Source organism: Schistocerca cancellata, chromosome 1 (genome assembly GCF_023864275.1).
Source record: "Schistocerca cancellata isolate TAMUIC-IGC-003103 chromosome 1, iqSchCanc2.1, whole genome shotgun sequence".
Taxonomy (NCBI): Eukaryota; Metazoa; Arthropoda; class Insecta; order Orthoptera; family Acrididae; genus Schistocerca; species Schistocerca cancellata.
This window is the reverse complement of record NC_064626.1, coordinates 799,903,452-799,916,529: the sequence shown is the minus strand read 5'-3', so window position 1 is coordinate 799,916,529 and position 13,078 is coordinate 799,903,452. Positions and strand designations below refer to the sequence as shown.

Here is a 13,078-nt window from a genome sequence, read left to right as displayed (position 1 = left end):
TCAATAAACAAATGACAGTCCATTTATTTAAAACATAAATTTGCATAAATCATTAACTTTACAAAACCAAGTGAAAACAGTATTTAATGCTACATGTAGGAAAAACTAGCGTTTAAGTTGAAATAAGACACACAATGTCTGTAAAAAAAGAGTCATGGTTCACATATAACTGAAAAGGCTGAAGAAATATGTAAGTAAAATTACTTGAACATGGAGACTTAGTGACACCATTCACGTAGTTGATTGACCTTTAAAGACTTGTGCCAGTCTGTTGCCTCATATTCAGTGAAGCTGCTCACACCCTTGGTGAGTGAAAAATGTTCTGTTGTTGCTCCAGAGACTATTCATTTGGTTGTCTCATTTGACTGAGAACAGCAAATGAACAAAAAACCGGCTAGATGGTCAATCGGTTTTTAAAAACAATCAACTGCCCCACACTACTTCTAACTTTTTCTTTGTCTGCGTGTTTTAATTGTTACTTTCTAATTGGCTCACCCTAAATAGTGTGGAAAATAACCAGTATTTCCTATAAATTTTGCTTTTCTTAGCAGAACACTAACATTTATTATTTTTTTTATTTCTTTTTATTGCATGCTGTACTTCTAATACTACAGTGATGTAATGCAATCTTACACTCACTTGTTCAGTTTATTTCCAGTTTTCAGACAAGAGACTGCACGTACCCAGTGGATAAATTTTGCTACAATTGCAATCTTTTATTGAGATGAGCAAAAAAGTAATTCGTTAGAGCATCTCTTAACGTGTATGAGGCCTGCACAACATACTTTGGTATACTTATAGACTGCATGGGATGAGTTATATTCAGAAGCATGATCACACGGTGACTGGAAAGTGGATTTCAATTCTTCAGCTGAGGTGAGATATCCATCTGTCCTAAACAGAAATACTATAATCACGTGATCAGAGATCTTGGTCCCAAAAGTGCAGCTTCTGACATCAAGATTGAAGCATTGGAATTTCTTAGATGAAAATGTGCAAGTGTAGATTTCAATTCAAACGAGTGGCACCTACTCATATACAGCACATCAAAAAGCTTCACAGCTGTTTTATTTCATAATGGAAACAAATACACATCTCTTCCTCTGGTTCATTCAGTACATCTAAAATAGGATTATGTAAGTATCAAGTTCTTGTAGAATCCACCAGATATGATGAGTGTGGATGGCAGATAATAGAGGATTTCAAAATGGTGGGAGTATTGATCTGTGTCCAAAGTGTTTTTGCTACATGGGTCACTCCAAAAGAAAAAGAAATACAACATATTTTTTTAGAAATCCAACTTTTGTTCTACATCTTTGCTGTTCATTTTTGGAAAACAACCTACGACCAGCTTAGAGACAGAAGTGATGACACTTTCTGCAGGACCTGACCATCATTTTGCAGGACAATGCTCCACCACATACAGTGCAAGTTGTTACTGATTTGGTTGACTGATGGGGCTGCTAAGTGCTATACCACCTACTGCACTCCCCTGACTTAAGCTCTCATGCTCTCTTAAGTTCAACTCGATTTCTAAACTTACGGAAACACTTCACACCATTCATTTCAGAACTGCTACAAATTTGTCGGGCAATAGACCGCGCCGCTCGAACTGTCAACAAAACTGGCACTGCTAAGATTATCCTATGATTTCCACATCACTGGCAACGGGTTATACACAATGCTGGTGACTACTTTGGAGGTCAGTAAAACTTTGAAACATGTATCTATTTTGTACAAGCTGTAAATAAATAGTTGCCACTATTATAGTTCCAACCCTCATATATTGTATTTTTAACACTGCTATCATGGACAGTATAACAAAAACATAATGGTAGATTAAATTGGTCATAAATGCTATATACCATTTTTCCTGTTATCGCATTCACCATTTAACAAATGATAGCAACTTCTTCATTTCCCATTTGCACACAGTTTTTCCCTATTTGCTATTTTGATAGTGAAATTTTAAATTCTATAAAGTCTAGGCACCAACTTTGTCTTCACTACACATACAACTTACACCCATATCTTTATGGTTGGATGGTTGGTTGATTTGGGGGAGGGGACCAAACAGCATGATCATCGATCCCTCGGATTACGGAAGGATGGGGAAGAAAGTGAGCTGTGCCCTTTCAAAGAAACCATCCCAACATTTGCCTACCGGTAAGTCACGATTAACAGAGGTGGGTTTGAATTGTCATCCTCCCGAATGTGTTTCCAGTGTGCTAACCACTGTGCTACCTCACTCTGTGAACATTGTTTGATTTCTGATAATGCCAGAGACATTCATTCAACTTTAGAGTTAGGGTATTGAAGTACTGCATTAAAATTAAGTTACATGTATTAAATTCTTATTCTGAAAATTAAAACAAATCTGAGGAACATAGTACAACTTTCTGTAGAAATTGAAATGATTAATACACTTTTTGACATGAGCAAATGTATGAAAACACAAAATTAAAGAAGAAGTTGGGCAGGAATGAGATCCCAAAATGACACACTGGCAAGTATAATGTTGGTGACATATATTTAAAAGTGTATATTTAAACTGTGGGGCACAGCAGCTCTGTAATGTTCAAAATGATGAACTATAAAGATTGAAAAAGTGTGTTAGGAAGATTAACTAAGTTACAACATAATGAACCAAGTAGAAACTAATAAATTGCAAATCAATCCAAATACTGATTTTTCAAACACCATTGTGCTTTGCTGGTCTCAGTCCTACTGGAGATGGAGTACTCTTGCCTTTCTCCACCCCAGTAACAAAACTCGCACTGATAGTTAACTAATTGGGGTGGGGGATCTACAGTAACATGAAATATTTAACTCTTCACTACGTCCAATGCCTTAAACACTTATCCAGAAAAGGCCTCAAGTAACTACTTTTCAAGTGCACCAGTTTCTGGATCCATAAAAGAATAAACCACTTCATTCATGTCCCATATCAGTTAACCATCAGTGAAGCATCAATAAAACTACAAAACCAAGAAAATAACTTTATGCAATGAAGTAAGCAACAATAAAATATACAACAATGTAAGAAAAGGCAGATTGCTGTTTATGGTAAAGAAGACATGTTAAATTGCAGACAGGCACAATTAGATGACACTTGCATAAAGTTTCCAGCCACAGCCTTCATCAGCAAAAGAGAGACACACACACCATTCATACACACAAGAAAGCACACCTCATGCACACGTGACCACCAACTCCAGCATATCAGGTCAGAATACCTGGTGTTCCAGCTCGAGATGCTGGAGTTGGCACCATGTGTGCATGAGGTGAGCTTGCTTGTTTGTATGAATGGTGTGTGCCTCTATCATTTGTTGATGAAGGCTGTGGCCACAAGCTTCATTTAAGTGTCTCCTAATTATGCCTGCAATTTAACAAGTCCTGTTTATGGTAAGTAGCAATCTGTCTTTTCCTACATTGTTAATATTCCTACCTGGTGTCTCCACTGTTTGATAAAATCACACAGAATTACCTCTTGTAGCTCAGTAACCTCCTGGGCAGCAGTGATTTTATGGTCTTGCAGTTGCTGTGCAAGCTCATTACGCTCGTCCTCAAGATCATGCCAATGGCCAACCAACTTTTCCCAAGCAGTCTGTAATTGGGAAATGGCGTAGTCCTTGCTCTCATCAACTCTCATGGCGACTGCAAGCTTCTCACGTTCCTCCAACAGCTGCCGTTGTAATTCTTGAACAAGACGTTCACAGTGCTGCAATAGTAACAGTACTGGCTCTTACGGGGCTGACATCTAAAAAAGTATTTTACATCTACAGGCTGCAATGTTTCGATCTGAATTGGAGACCAAACAGGATAGGCAGGGATTGCAGAGGTACAGACCAAGTGATAAAATCAATGTTTGTGTTATATTTTAATATATCAACTTAAAATAATGAATAATCAAATCTACAGCACATGCATCAGGCTAATGTCAAATATACTGACCTGACGAAAGAAGAAGTCAGAAAAAATATTCTGGAAACTAAATTGCTATCCAAGACTCACTCCATTCAGTGGTCCTCATAGAAACTATGTTGCAAAACTGTCCTAAGACAGAAAATTTTACTTGCATTTACATTCCTTCATTTTTTAATTACTGGAAAATATCTGAGAGTTATTTAACATCTGATCATAAATGAGATATCATGAAGAATGATTTCATGCTGAAATCTTCTACATATAATTCCATAATTTATTGGTTTGGTTTAAAATGTTGCCAACAGCAAAATCAATACATACAAGACATTAACAGTCTCCTGATAATGAAGCAAACAGAGACATTGTGGCTTTCCACTGGGAGCTATATTAGAATTCATTTGAAATGATGAAGTGCAAATAGAGACAAGTGAAATTCATATAGCTGGTCACCATTCACAGTAAGCTCCACAATACACCAGTGTCTTTAAAGTTGTGTCACTGAGCACAGATGAACTCTCCACAGCTAAACTGTATCAGCTGAATACCCAATTCCAGGAGTGCAGTTCAGTAGCAAGACTGGAGTGCAGGGTTGTTGGGTTGGCTCAGGTCAGTGATGGTACCGAAGAGGCAGTGAGTGAGACGGAGGATTGAGGAAATGTGGCTGATGGTACAGAGGGAGGCATCAGGTTTGGGAGTGAGGAATGCAGGAGGAAGAGGCACTAGGTGCACAATATAGGGATTTGATGCATTGGCACTGGAGCTGCTGTGTTCACAAAGTGCACAATGATGATGATTTGAGAGTGCGGATTGAGAGGGTCAATAGATCAGAGGAAGGGGTTACTGGAAAAGAGAACATGGGTGCACGGAGTTAATAGAGATTTAGGCCAGGAGGACTGTGGAAACAACAAAGGATGAGTTGCAAGGAAACTCTCATCTATGTGGTTCCAAAAAGCTGAACTGATGCTGATAGATGGAGCAGGCATTTATTTGGGATGGGTGCAAGACCTGCCACATTCAACCACTCAGCACACTCTACTCTCATCAAAGGCTTATTCTATCTCATCAGGACAGGGCTACCTGCAAAAGTAGCCATGCCATATACCAGCTCTGCAGCAGTTCCTGCACAGCATTTTACATGGGCATGACCACAGCCCTCTTGGGTGCCTGTGCGTCACATCCAATTGCACTTCATATCACGTGTACCTGCTGCCTCTTACTCTCCCTCTGAGCTACCCTCCCTTAATGCTCCCACTCCTGCTCATCACCTCTTTTCTCCCCTCATCCACCCAGCCCAACAGGAGACCTCATCACACTCTACCTGCAAAACTGCAGTCCTGGCATGGGTATTCAGCCAGCACAATGTTACCCTACATACTATCCATGGCTGGCACCTTGATACCAACAACAAATCATACAGCAGTGTTTCCTTACAATGACAGACCATGTATTCAACTGTACCTTCAAGAACTGTTATCAAGTGGTTCAGTTTCTAATTAGATCATGACGATCTTTCAGCTGTATTCGTTCAGCTTTTCAGTTGCTACTCAGAACCTAACATTAAGGTGTATTCTCTGGGACAGTAATAAAGTAGACATATCTCTCTCTCTCTCTCTCTCTCTCTCTCTCTCTCTCTCCTGGTACCATGCATCACTCATATCACAGAATACAGAATCACATGAAATGCAAAATTGTCCACTAAATGTCATGAGAGGCAGCCCCCCCTCCAGTATGAAAGGAAGCAGGGAGTATTGTGTTGTCAATAGAGAAGCAGTCACAGCAGAATTTGTCATGAGAGCTCTGCAACTTCAAACATGGATGAGGCATTGGATGTCAGCTGAGTAACGGATCCTTTTAAAGCTCAGCAAAACCAAGACCACGTACATCTTATGTACTGATAGACAATGTCCATCGAGTGTTGCAGAGGGTGGTTGTAAAACATTGCATGAAACCAGTGGAAGAAATCACTCTATAGAGTACCAAAGTGCTACCAGCAGTCCAGTTAGCACAATGACAGTGCATAGAAAGTTAAAAAGAATGGGGTTCCATAGACAAGTGCTCCTTATTAACCACTCATTTCTAAAGTCAGTGCTTAACAACACTTGAGGTGGTGTAAAGAGCGATGTCTCTGGATAGTGGATGACTAGAAATGAGTGATTTGAAGTGATGAATCATGCTATCCAGCATCACTATCTTCTCTGGTTTCAGTTCTTGAAAAAGAATGGGCCGTCATTCCTCATGGACATTCAGACACCTCACTGAAAGTGTCCATAACAGAGTTCCAGCCACCATAAAGGTCAAGTGTGGACACACCTCATGGTAATGTCCTCTAATAGGTGTCCAGATATTTCTGATAAAACACTGTGCAAGTACTGTATGAAAAACGACTTGTCAGAAAGCTAGCAAAGTTTCACTACTTCATGTGTTCCTGTCGACAACTCAATACACGCATAACACTTTGACACAACCACTTCTTATATCAAGTACAGCTCTGAATTACTCACACAAATGAGGAAACCAGATTTTATGACTCTTGGAAAGGCTCTAGTATTAAACTATCAAAACATTACCTATATTGTAATAATGAGTAGCTCAGAAGACCAATCTTGGAACCATCTTTTCTACTAAAGTGAGGGCACATTCTGCCAGGGCAACCACAGGTTCCTGCAGATTATTTGTCAAGAGATTTTCTTGCTCTTTCCTATGGCTCCATTTGTTCAATCTTAGTCTTCACCACTGGTTTTCAGAGTATTATAAGCCATCGTAAACAGCCCAATGCCACATCGGAAGATAGGAGGTAGTAGTTTCCCAATTACTGGCTTCAATTTAGTAATTTTTTTAAGTGTTACTTAAGAATGTCTTTGTACCATTTCAGTTACCCTCCTTGCTTTCCTTGTCCATTTTTGAGTTGGGGATAAATTATCTGTTTTGGTACCTGTATGTCAGGCATGCTGATAAAATGACCGTCCATCAAAGTTGGTGTTTGATGATAATGGCCTCCATGCTAATAGTATTTGTTTCCTATAGAATAATAATATTGCTAAGCCAATCTCACCATTTAAGTTTAAGTTTTCTACTGAGGCATCGCTGATGATACTTCTCGAGGAGCTTTTATAGGTGGTCCAGACCTCAACTCATAAGTGACAGTTGGTACAATGATAATTTGATAGACAAAGAGCTTAGTGTGAATGCTGAAGCCATGGTTATTGAAGACTCTGTTCCACAAATGGCCAAAAGTTGCACTAGTACATCTTATGTGATACTGGATTTCAGTATCAATATTTGTGTTATTTGAAAGATGGATGCAAAGGAATGAAAAATGCTCAACATTTCACAGGATTTCACTACTGTGTGTTACAGTTGCATTTTTACAGTTAATAACTGGTGAAGGCTGATGCAAAATTTGTGTTTTCCTGATGTTGACATTCAGGCTAATGCTCATTATGCATTCAAAATAGCTGAAGCGCTTCCTCCGAGTTAGCCATTACAAAATTATCATCTGGATACTGGAGTTCGATGACAGAGGTTGTGATTACCTTGGCTGTGAATAAGAGAGGTAATAGACAGCACAATAAAGAGGGAGACCAGTGGCTCTCATCAAAAGTAGAAAATAAGTACTGAAAATGTGACATACTAAACTAAATTGATATGTAGGGAGTATAAGTACAAGGTTTGGCTAAAGGATCAATTGTGTAGAAAACAACAGGAGAGGGAATGTAAGCATAAACAGATGACAGTAAGAAGTAATCTAACAGAGGTCTAGTTCAGCACAGTTGCAAGAACAGAAGATATTCTGGGGGAAAAGTTCCCACCTACCTAGTTCGGAGCAACTGATACTCTGGTGAGAAGTGGTGGAAAGGAAATCAAAACAGCTTACAGGCTGGCATTGTGGTGTCCTGCATGTTTATCAACAGAGTGGTCATTCATCTGACTGAAGAACTGGCTAGTTGCTCTTGTAGTTTTCACAGCATATCAAGTACTCGGCGATTGGTGGTTATAGTCAATAGTCATTTACTTTCAAGCAAAATATTTCAACTGGATATCTGCCAGAGATCTTTAGGCAAATCAGCGAAGAATGGCGCACACACTTCCATGGAGCACTGTTAATTAGCATACTCTACATAATTTCAGCATGGGGAATGATTGTAATAACAAGACTGTCCACACTACCTATATTTGGATAAGAATAAAAAAGTGATTGACAGCTAGTTTATTATAGGACAGCTACCACAGTAACGAACAATCTGAGCATGAGTTTGGTCACGTCTTCCATCCTGTAGACAACTGTCATATCGCTCTGCTACCTTAGTTGACCATTACCACTTATCGGTGGACAACAATTGGATTTGTTGGGTAACTGTTGTGATTTGTTTCTGTATGCTTTGTTTCTCGGTGCAGCATGTTTCTCTTACCGAATTTATGAAGATAATTATGAAATTGAGTAGGAAAGTGATAGGACTATCACAATCTTACAAAAAGAATTCATGTGAGCGTAATCAGTATGAAACTACACAGCTGCTGCTAGTGGAGCTATATTGAGCTTGCACATAATAGTGAAGCAACAACATCCTCTCTTTCTTGTTCAACTGTCAGCCGCATTGTAATGGTGATATAAAGACAATAGCAATGCCATTGACAGTGGACGTGCAAACTTCAGCTGTTCAAAGGACTGTTGCATTCCGTGGGTTTCAGTTTATTCTATTTTTTATCATGTTACATCTAATACGGTTTCAGCAATGCACATTTCTATGGCTCTCTAACAATGGAGCCAGAAAATGATGTTGCTGCAACAAATATTTTTAAAGTATATATTCTGCTGAATATGGAGACACAGGGCTCAGCTACAGCAGACTTGTTGAGATTTATATTCACTGCAACACTTTTTCACAGTGTGTATTGTCTGACCAATAAAAGCCACACCATACTAACAAGGTATTTTATAAACTCCAGTTTTCTGCAGTAGTAAATCATCAAGTATCAATTTCAGAATGGCTGCGCTTAAGGAGGTAGCTGGAAAATAACTGAAATTCAAAATCATCGAAGCTTATGACAGCACATTATTAAAGATAACCAAATGCTCCAGAGAGCCACCATTTTTATGTCTGACTACAATGTCCATGAACAGTAAATAATTGTCTTTTCTATTTCTATGCAAAATGTATATTCTTATGTCTAGAATTAAGACGTCATAAAAAACTCCATTAAGTTTCCACATAGGGCCACAATACGAAAGTATTGTCACTATACCTCCAAAAATGATGTTTTACTGAAAAGCATATCTGTACGAACTTTTCAATAATGGAGTCTCAAAACACTGTTGCTGTAGCTAAAATTATAGTTTCCTCATATACCAGTCAAGGCCTAATGGAAATACAGTGCTCACCAATAGCAGGCTCAGCAGGTTGCAGCTCTCTCCTCAAACTCCTACATAAAAAAGCTGGATGCAAAGGTATAAAGATGGATTCCAACGGTACTCGCCAATCTTTCAAATAAATTAATGAGTACATATAAATTCGGAAAGCATTACCAGAATAAAGCAGTGATGCCCATCTGAAATTTTATGATAACCAATGCTAAAGACTCTGCAAGTATGATGGTTGGGAATAGTGAGACCTTATCAACGCTAAGTGAAGTGAGCTGTTTAGATGGAAGGCCCGAAGTCTAAGCAATGTCTCTGCTATATTCTTTTTTCCACGACTGCTCCTCCTGCAATTTTCGCATGAGAACTTTTGTGAAATTTAGAAGGTAGGAAATGAGGCACTGGGGGGAGTAATCCTGTGAGGACTGGTCATGAGCTGTGCTGGGTAGCTCACACGGTAGAGCACTTGCCCACAAAAGGTCCCAAGTTTGAGTCTAGGTCTGGCACACAGTTTTAATCTGCCAGGAAGTTTCATATCAGTGCATACCCTGCTGCAAAGTGAATATTTGATTCTACTGATGAAGTCCACCACGTTGTATATATGTTTTTGTTACAGTGAACACCAACACTGCACTCACCTGCTGCAAACCACCTATTGGTGAGCACTTTATATCCATTAGACATTGACTGGAATATGAGGAAACTGTAATTTAGCTACAGCAACAGTGTTTTGAGACTTCATTATTAAAAAGTTCATACAGAAATGCTTTGCAGTAAACATTATTAACCATGGTAGCAGTGATCAACTGAATATTGCATGGAATCTGAAAATTTTCATGAAGTCCTCAAAGAACATTTAACAGAATAAGGCCACAACAAGAAGCACTTAAAAAGATATGAAAGGAAGATTGGGGTTCAACATCCCACTGATTATGACATCCTTAGAAATGGAGCCATAGCTCAGACTGGGGAAGAAAATCACCACTCTCCTTTTCAGAGGTGCTATCCCAGCATTTGCATTAAGTGATTTTAAGGAAACGATGAGAAACCTAAACCAAGATGGCACAATGGACATTTGAAACATCAGCCTCCCAAATGTTATTCCAGTGACTTAGCACAGTACCACTTCAGTCAGTACCGCACCAAATAGCTGAATTTCATCACGGCACTCTTGGTGCTGTTTGTGCCAGAGGGTGGTGTGGATAGCCTTAAAAATAAGTACAACATCTGTGCACAACACATACTTTTCTAATAAATAGTGCAACATGGGAGCCTCTCCAGTTTTTGTTGACCAAAAGATGGATGGCAGGTGTCCAGTTGAAATATCATGCTTGTATGTAAGTAATGATCTGCTGCAAACATGAAATATTATACAGTATCGAATATGCTGGAGAAAAATCACAATCCACAATCAGCTAGTTGTCTATCCATATTAAATTTGTCATGATAATTTGATCACTACAGAGCATGGCATTGTATGACAGTGAAACACAGACTGTGGGAAAACCCAAACAAAAGAGAATCAAAGCATTTGAGATGCAGTGCTACAGAAGAATGTTGAAAATTAGGTGAACTGGTAAGGGAAGGAATGAGGAGGTTCTTGGCAGAATCAGCAAAGAATGGAATATATGGAAAACACTGACAAGAAGAAGGGGCAGGACAGTAGGACATCTGTTAAGAGATCACAAAATAGCTTCCACAGTACTAGAGGGAACTGCAGGGGAGGAAAAACTGTAGAGGAATGCGGAGATTGGAATACATCCAGCAAATATAAGGGAGGATCAGAAAGTAACACACAATAATTTTTCCCCCCCTGGTATTGCAGCTGGAATGTTGAAATTTCATGACAATACAGTTTGAAGTTTGCACTACAGAGGATATTTTAATTTCATGTGGAGCTCTAGCGAGTTGTTGTTGTTGTGGTCTTCAGTCCTGAGACTGGTTTGATGCAGTTCTCCACGCTACTCTATCCTGTGCAAGCTTCTTCATCTCCCAGTACTTACTGCAACCCACGTCCTTCTGAATCTGTCTTGGTCTCCCTCCATGATTTTTACCCTCCACGCTGCCCTCCAATGCTAAATTTGTGAACCCTTGATGCCTCAGAACATGTCCTACCAAGCGGTCCCTTCTTCTTGTCAAGTTGTGCCACAAACTCCTCTTCTCCCCAATTCTATTCAATACCTCCTCATTAGTTATGTGATCTACCCATCTAATCTTCAGCATTCTTCTGTAGCACCACATTTGGAAAGCTTCTATGCTCTTCTTGTCTAAACTATTTATCGTCCATGTTTCACTTCCATACATGGCTACACTCCATACAAATACTTTCAGAAATGACTTCCTGACACTTACATCTATACTCGATGTTAACAAATTTCTCTTCTTCAGAAACGCTTTCCTTGCCATTGCCAGTCTACATTTTATATTCTCTCTACTTTGACCATCATCAGTTATTTTGCTCCCCAAATAGCAAAACTCCTTGACTACTTTAAGTGCCTCATTTCCTAATCTAATTCCCTCAGCATCACCCGACTTTATTCAACTACATTTCATTATCCTCGTTTTGCTTTTGTTGATGTTCATCTTATATCCTCCTTTCAAGACACTGTCCGTTCCATTCAACTGCTCTTCCAAGTCCTTTGCTGTCTCTGATAGAATTACAATGTCATCGGCGAACCTCAAAGTTTTTATTTCTTCTCCATGGATTTTAATACCTACTCCAAATTTTTCTTTTGTTTCCTTTACTGCTTGCTCAATATACAGATTGAATAACACCGGGGAGAGGCTACAACCCTGTCTCACTCCCTTCCCAACCACTGCTTCCCTTTCATGCCCCTCGAGTCTTATAACTGCCATCTGGTTTCTGTACAAATTGTAAATAACCTTTCGCTCCCTGTATTTTACCCCTGCCACCTTTAAAATTTGAAAGAGAGTATTCCAGTCAAAAGCCTGAAATACAAAGCAAAAATAATGTACATGTTATTGTCTTCAATTTGTGAAGAGCAGCAAAGTGCAGTTCGATATTTGTGGGCCACAGGACATAAACCAAGTGAAATTCACAGGGACTTGCATGGTGTGTATGAGGAAAACTGTTTGGACTGTAGCAGTGTTTACAGGTGGTGCACATATTCCCAAGTGGTGATGTGAACCTTCGTGATTCGCCATGCTCCAAGCGGCCAGTAACAGCTGCAAGCCCACAGAATGTCAGAGCCACTGAGGCAGCAATTTTGAACCTTATAGCAGTGGTTCAACATTTCCTACGGTGCAGTGAATGATATTGTTCATTCCATGCTGAAATTTCATAAAGTCAGTGCTCGCTGGGTGCCACAGAACATGACAACAACCACAAGGACCCATGAATGATGATAAGCTTGGATCACTTAATGCATTACACCGCAGAAGGACACAACTTTCTGAAAGGAATCATCACTGATGATGAGTCATAAACATATCACTACAAGCCCGAAACCAAGCAGGCCTCTACGGAATGGAAACATGCTGGTTCTCCAGTATGAAAAAAATACAAAGTAAATTACTCTGCTAGGAAAGTGCTTCTAGCAGTGTCGTGGGATATGCATAATGTGTTATTGGTGGACTTTGCTGAACACGAGACCACTGTGGATGCTACAGCCTACATTAAAACTTTGGTTAAGTTGTGCTGCACCCTTTGTGACAAACACAACAATAATTCTGATGCTGTCAAACTTCATGAGACTGATCACGCCCATGTTGGTGTTCCTGCTTGTGATAAAATCGTCAAATTTGGAAGTGAGGTACTCCAGCAGCCACCATACA

At 39.4% G+C, this 13,078-nt stretch overlaps 1 protein-coding gene across 6 annotated transcripts in view; it reads right to left on the bottom strand.

Moving 5' to 3' along the window:
• Positions 1–13,078, bottom strand: part of LOC126187852 (uncharacterized) — a 240,019-nt gene that overhangs the window by 142,349 nt on the left and 84,592 nt on the right. For all 6 annotated transcript variants that reach the window (XM_049929171.1, XM_049929214.1, XM_049929197.1 and 3 more), the window contains one exon: positions 3,488–3,721. In XM_049929171.1, coding sequence (XP_049785128.1) covers positions 3,488–3,721 — 234 coding nt within the window. The remainder of the gene's footprint in view (positions 1–3,487; positions 3,722–13,078) is intronic.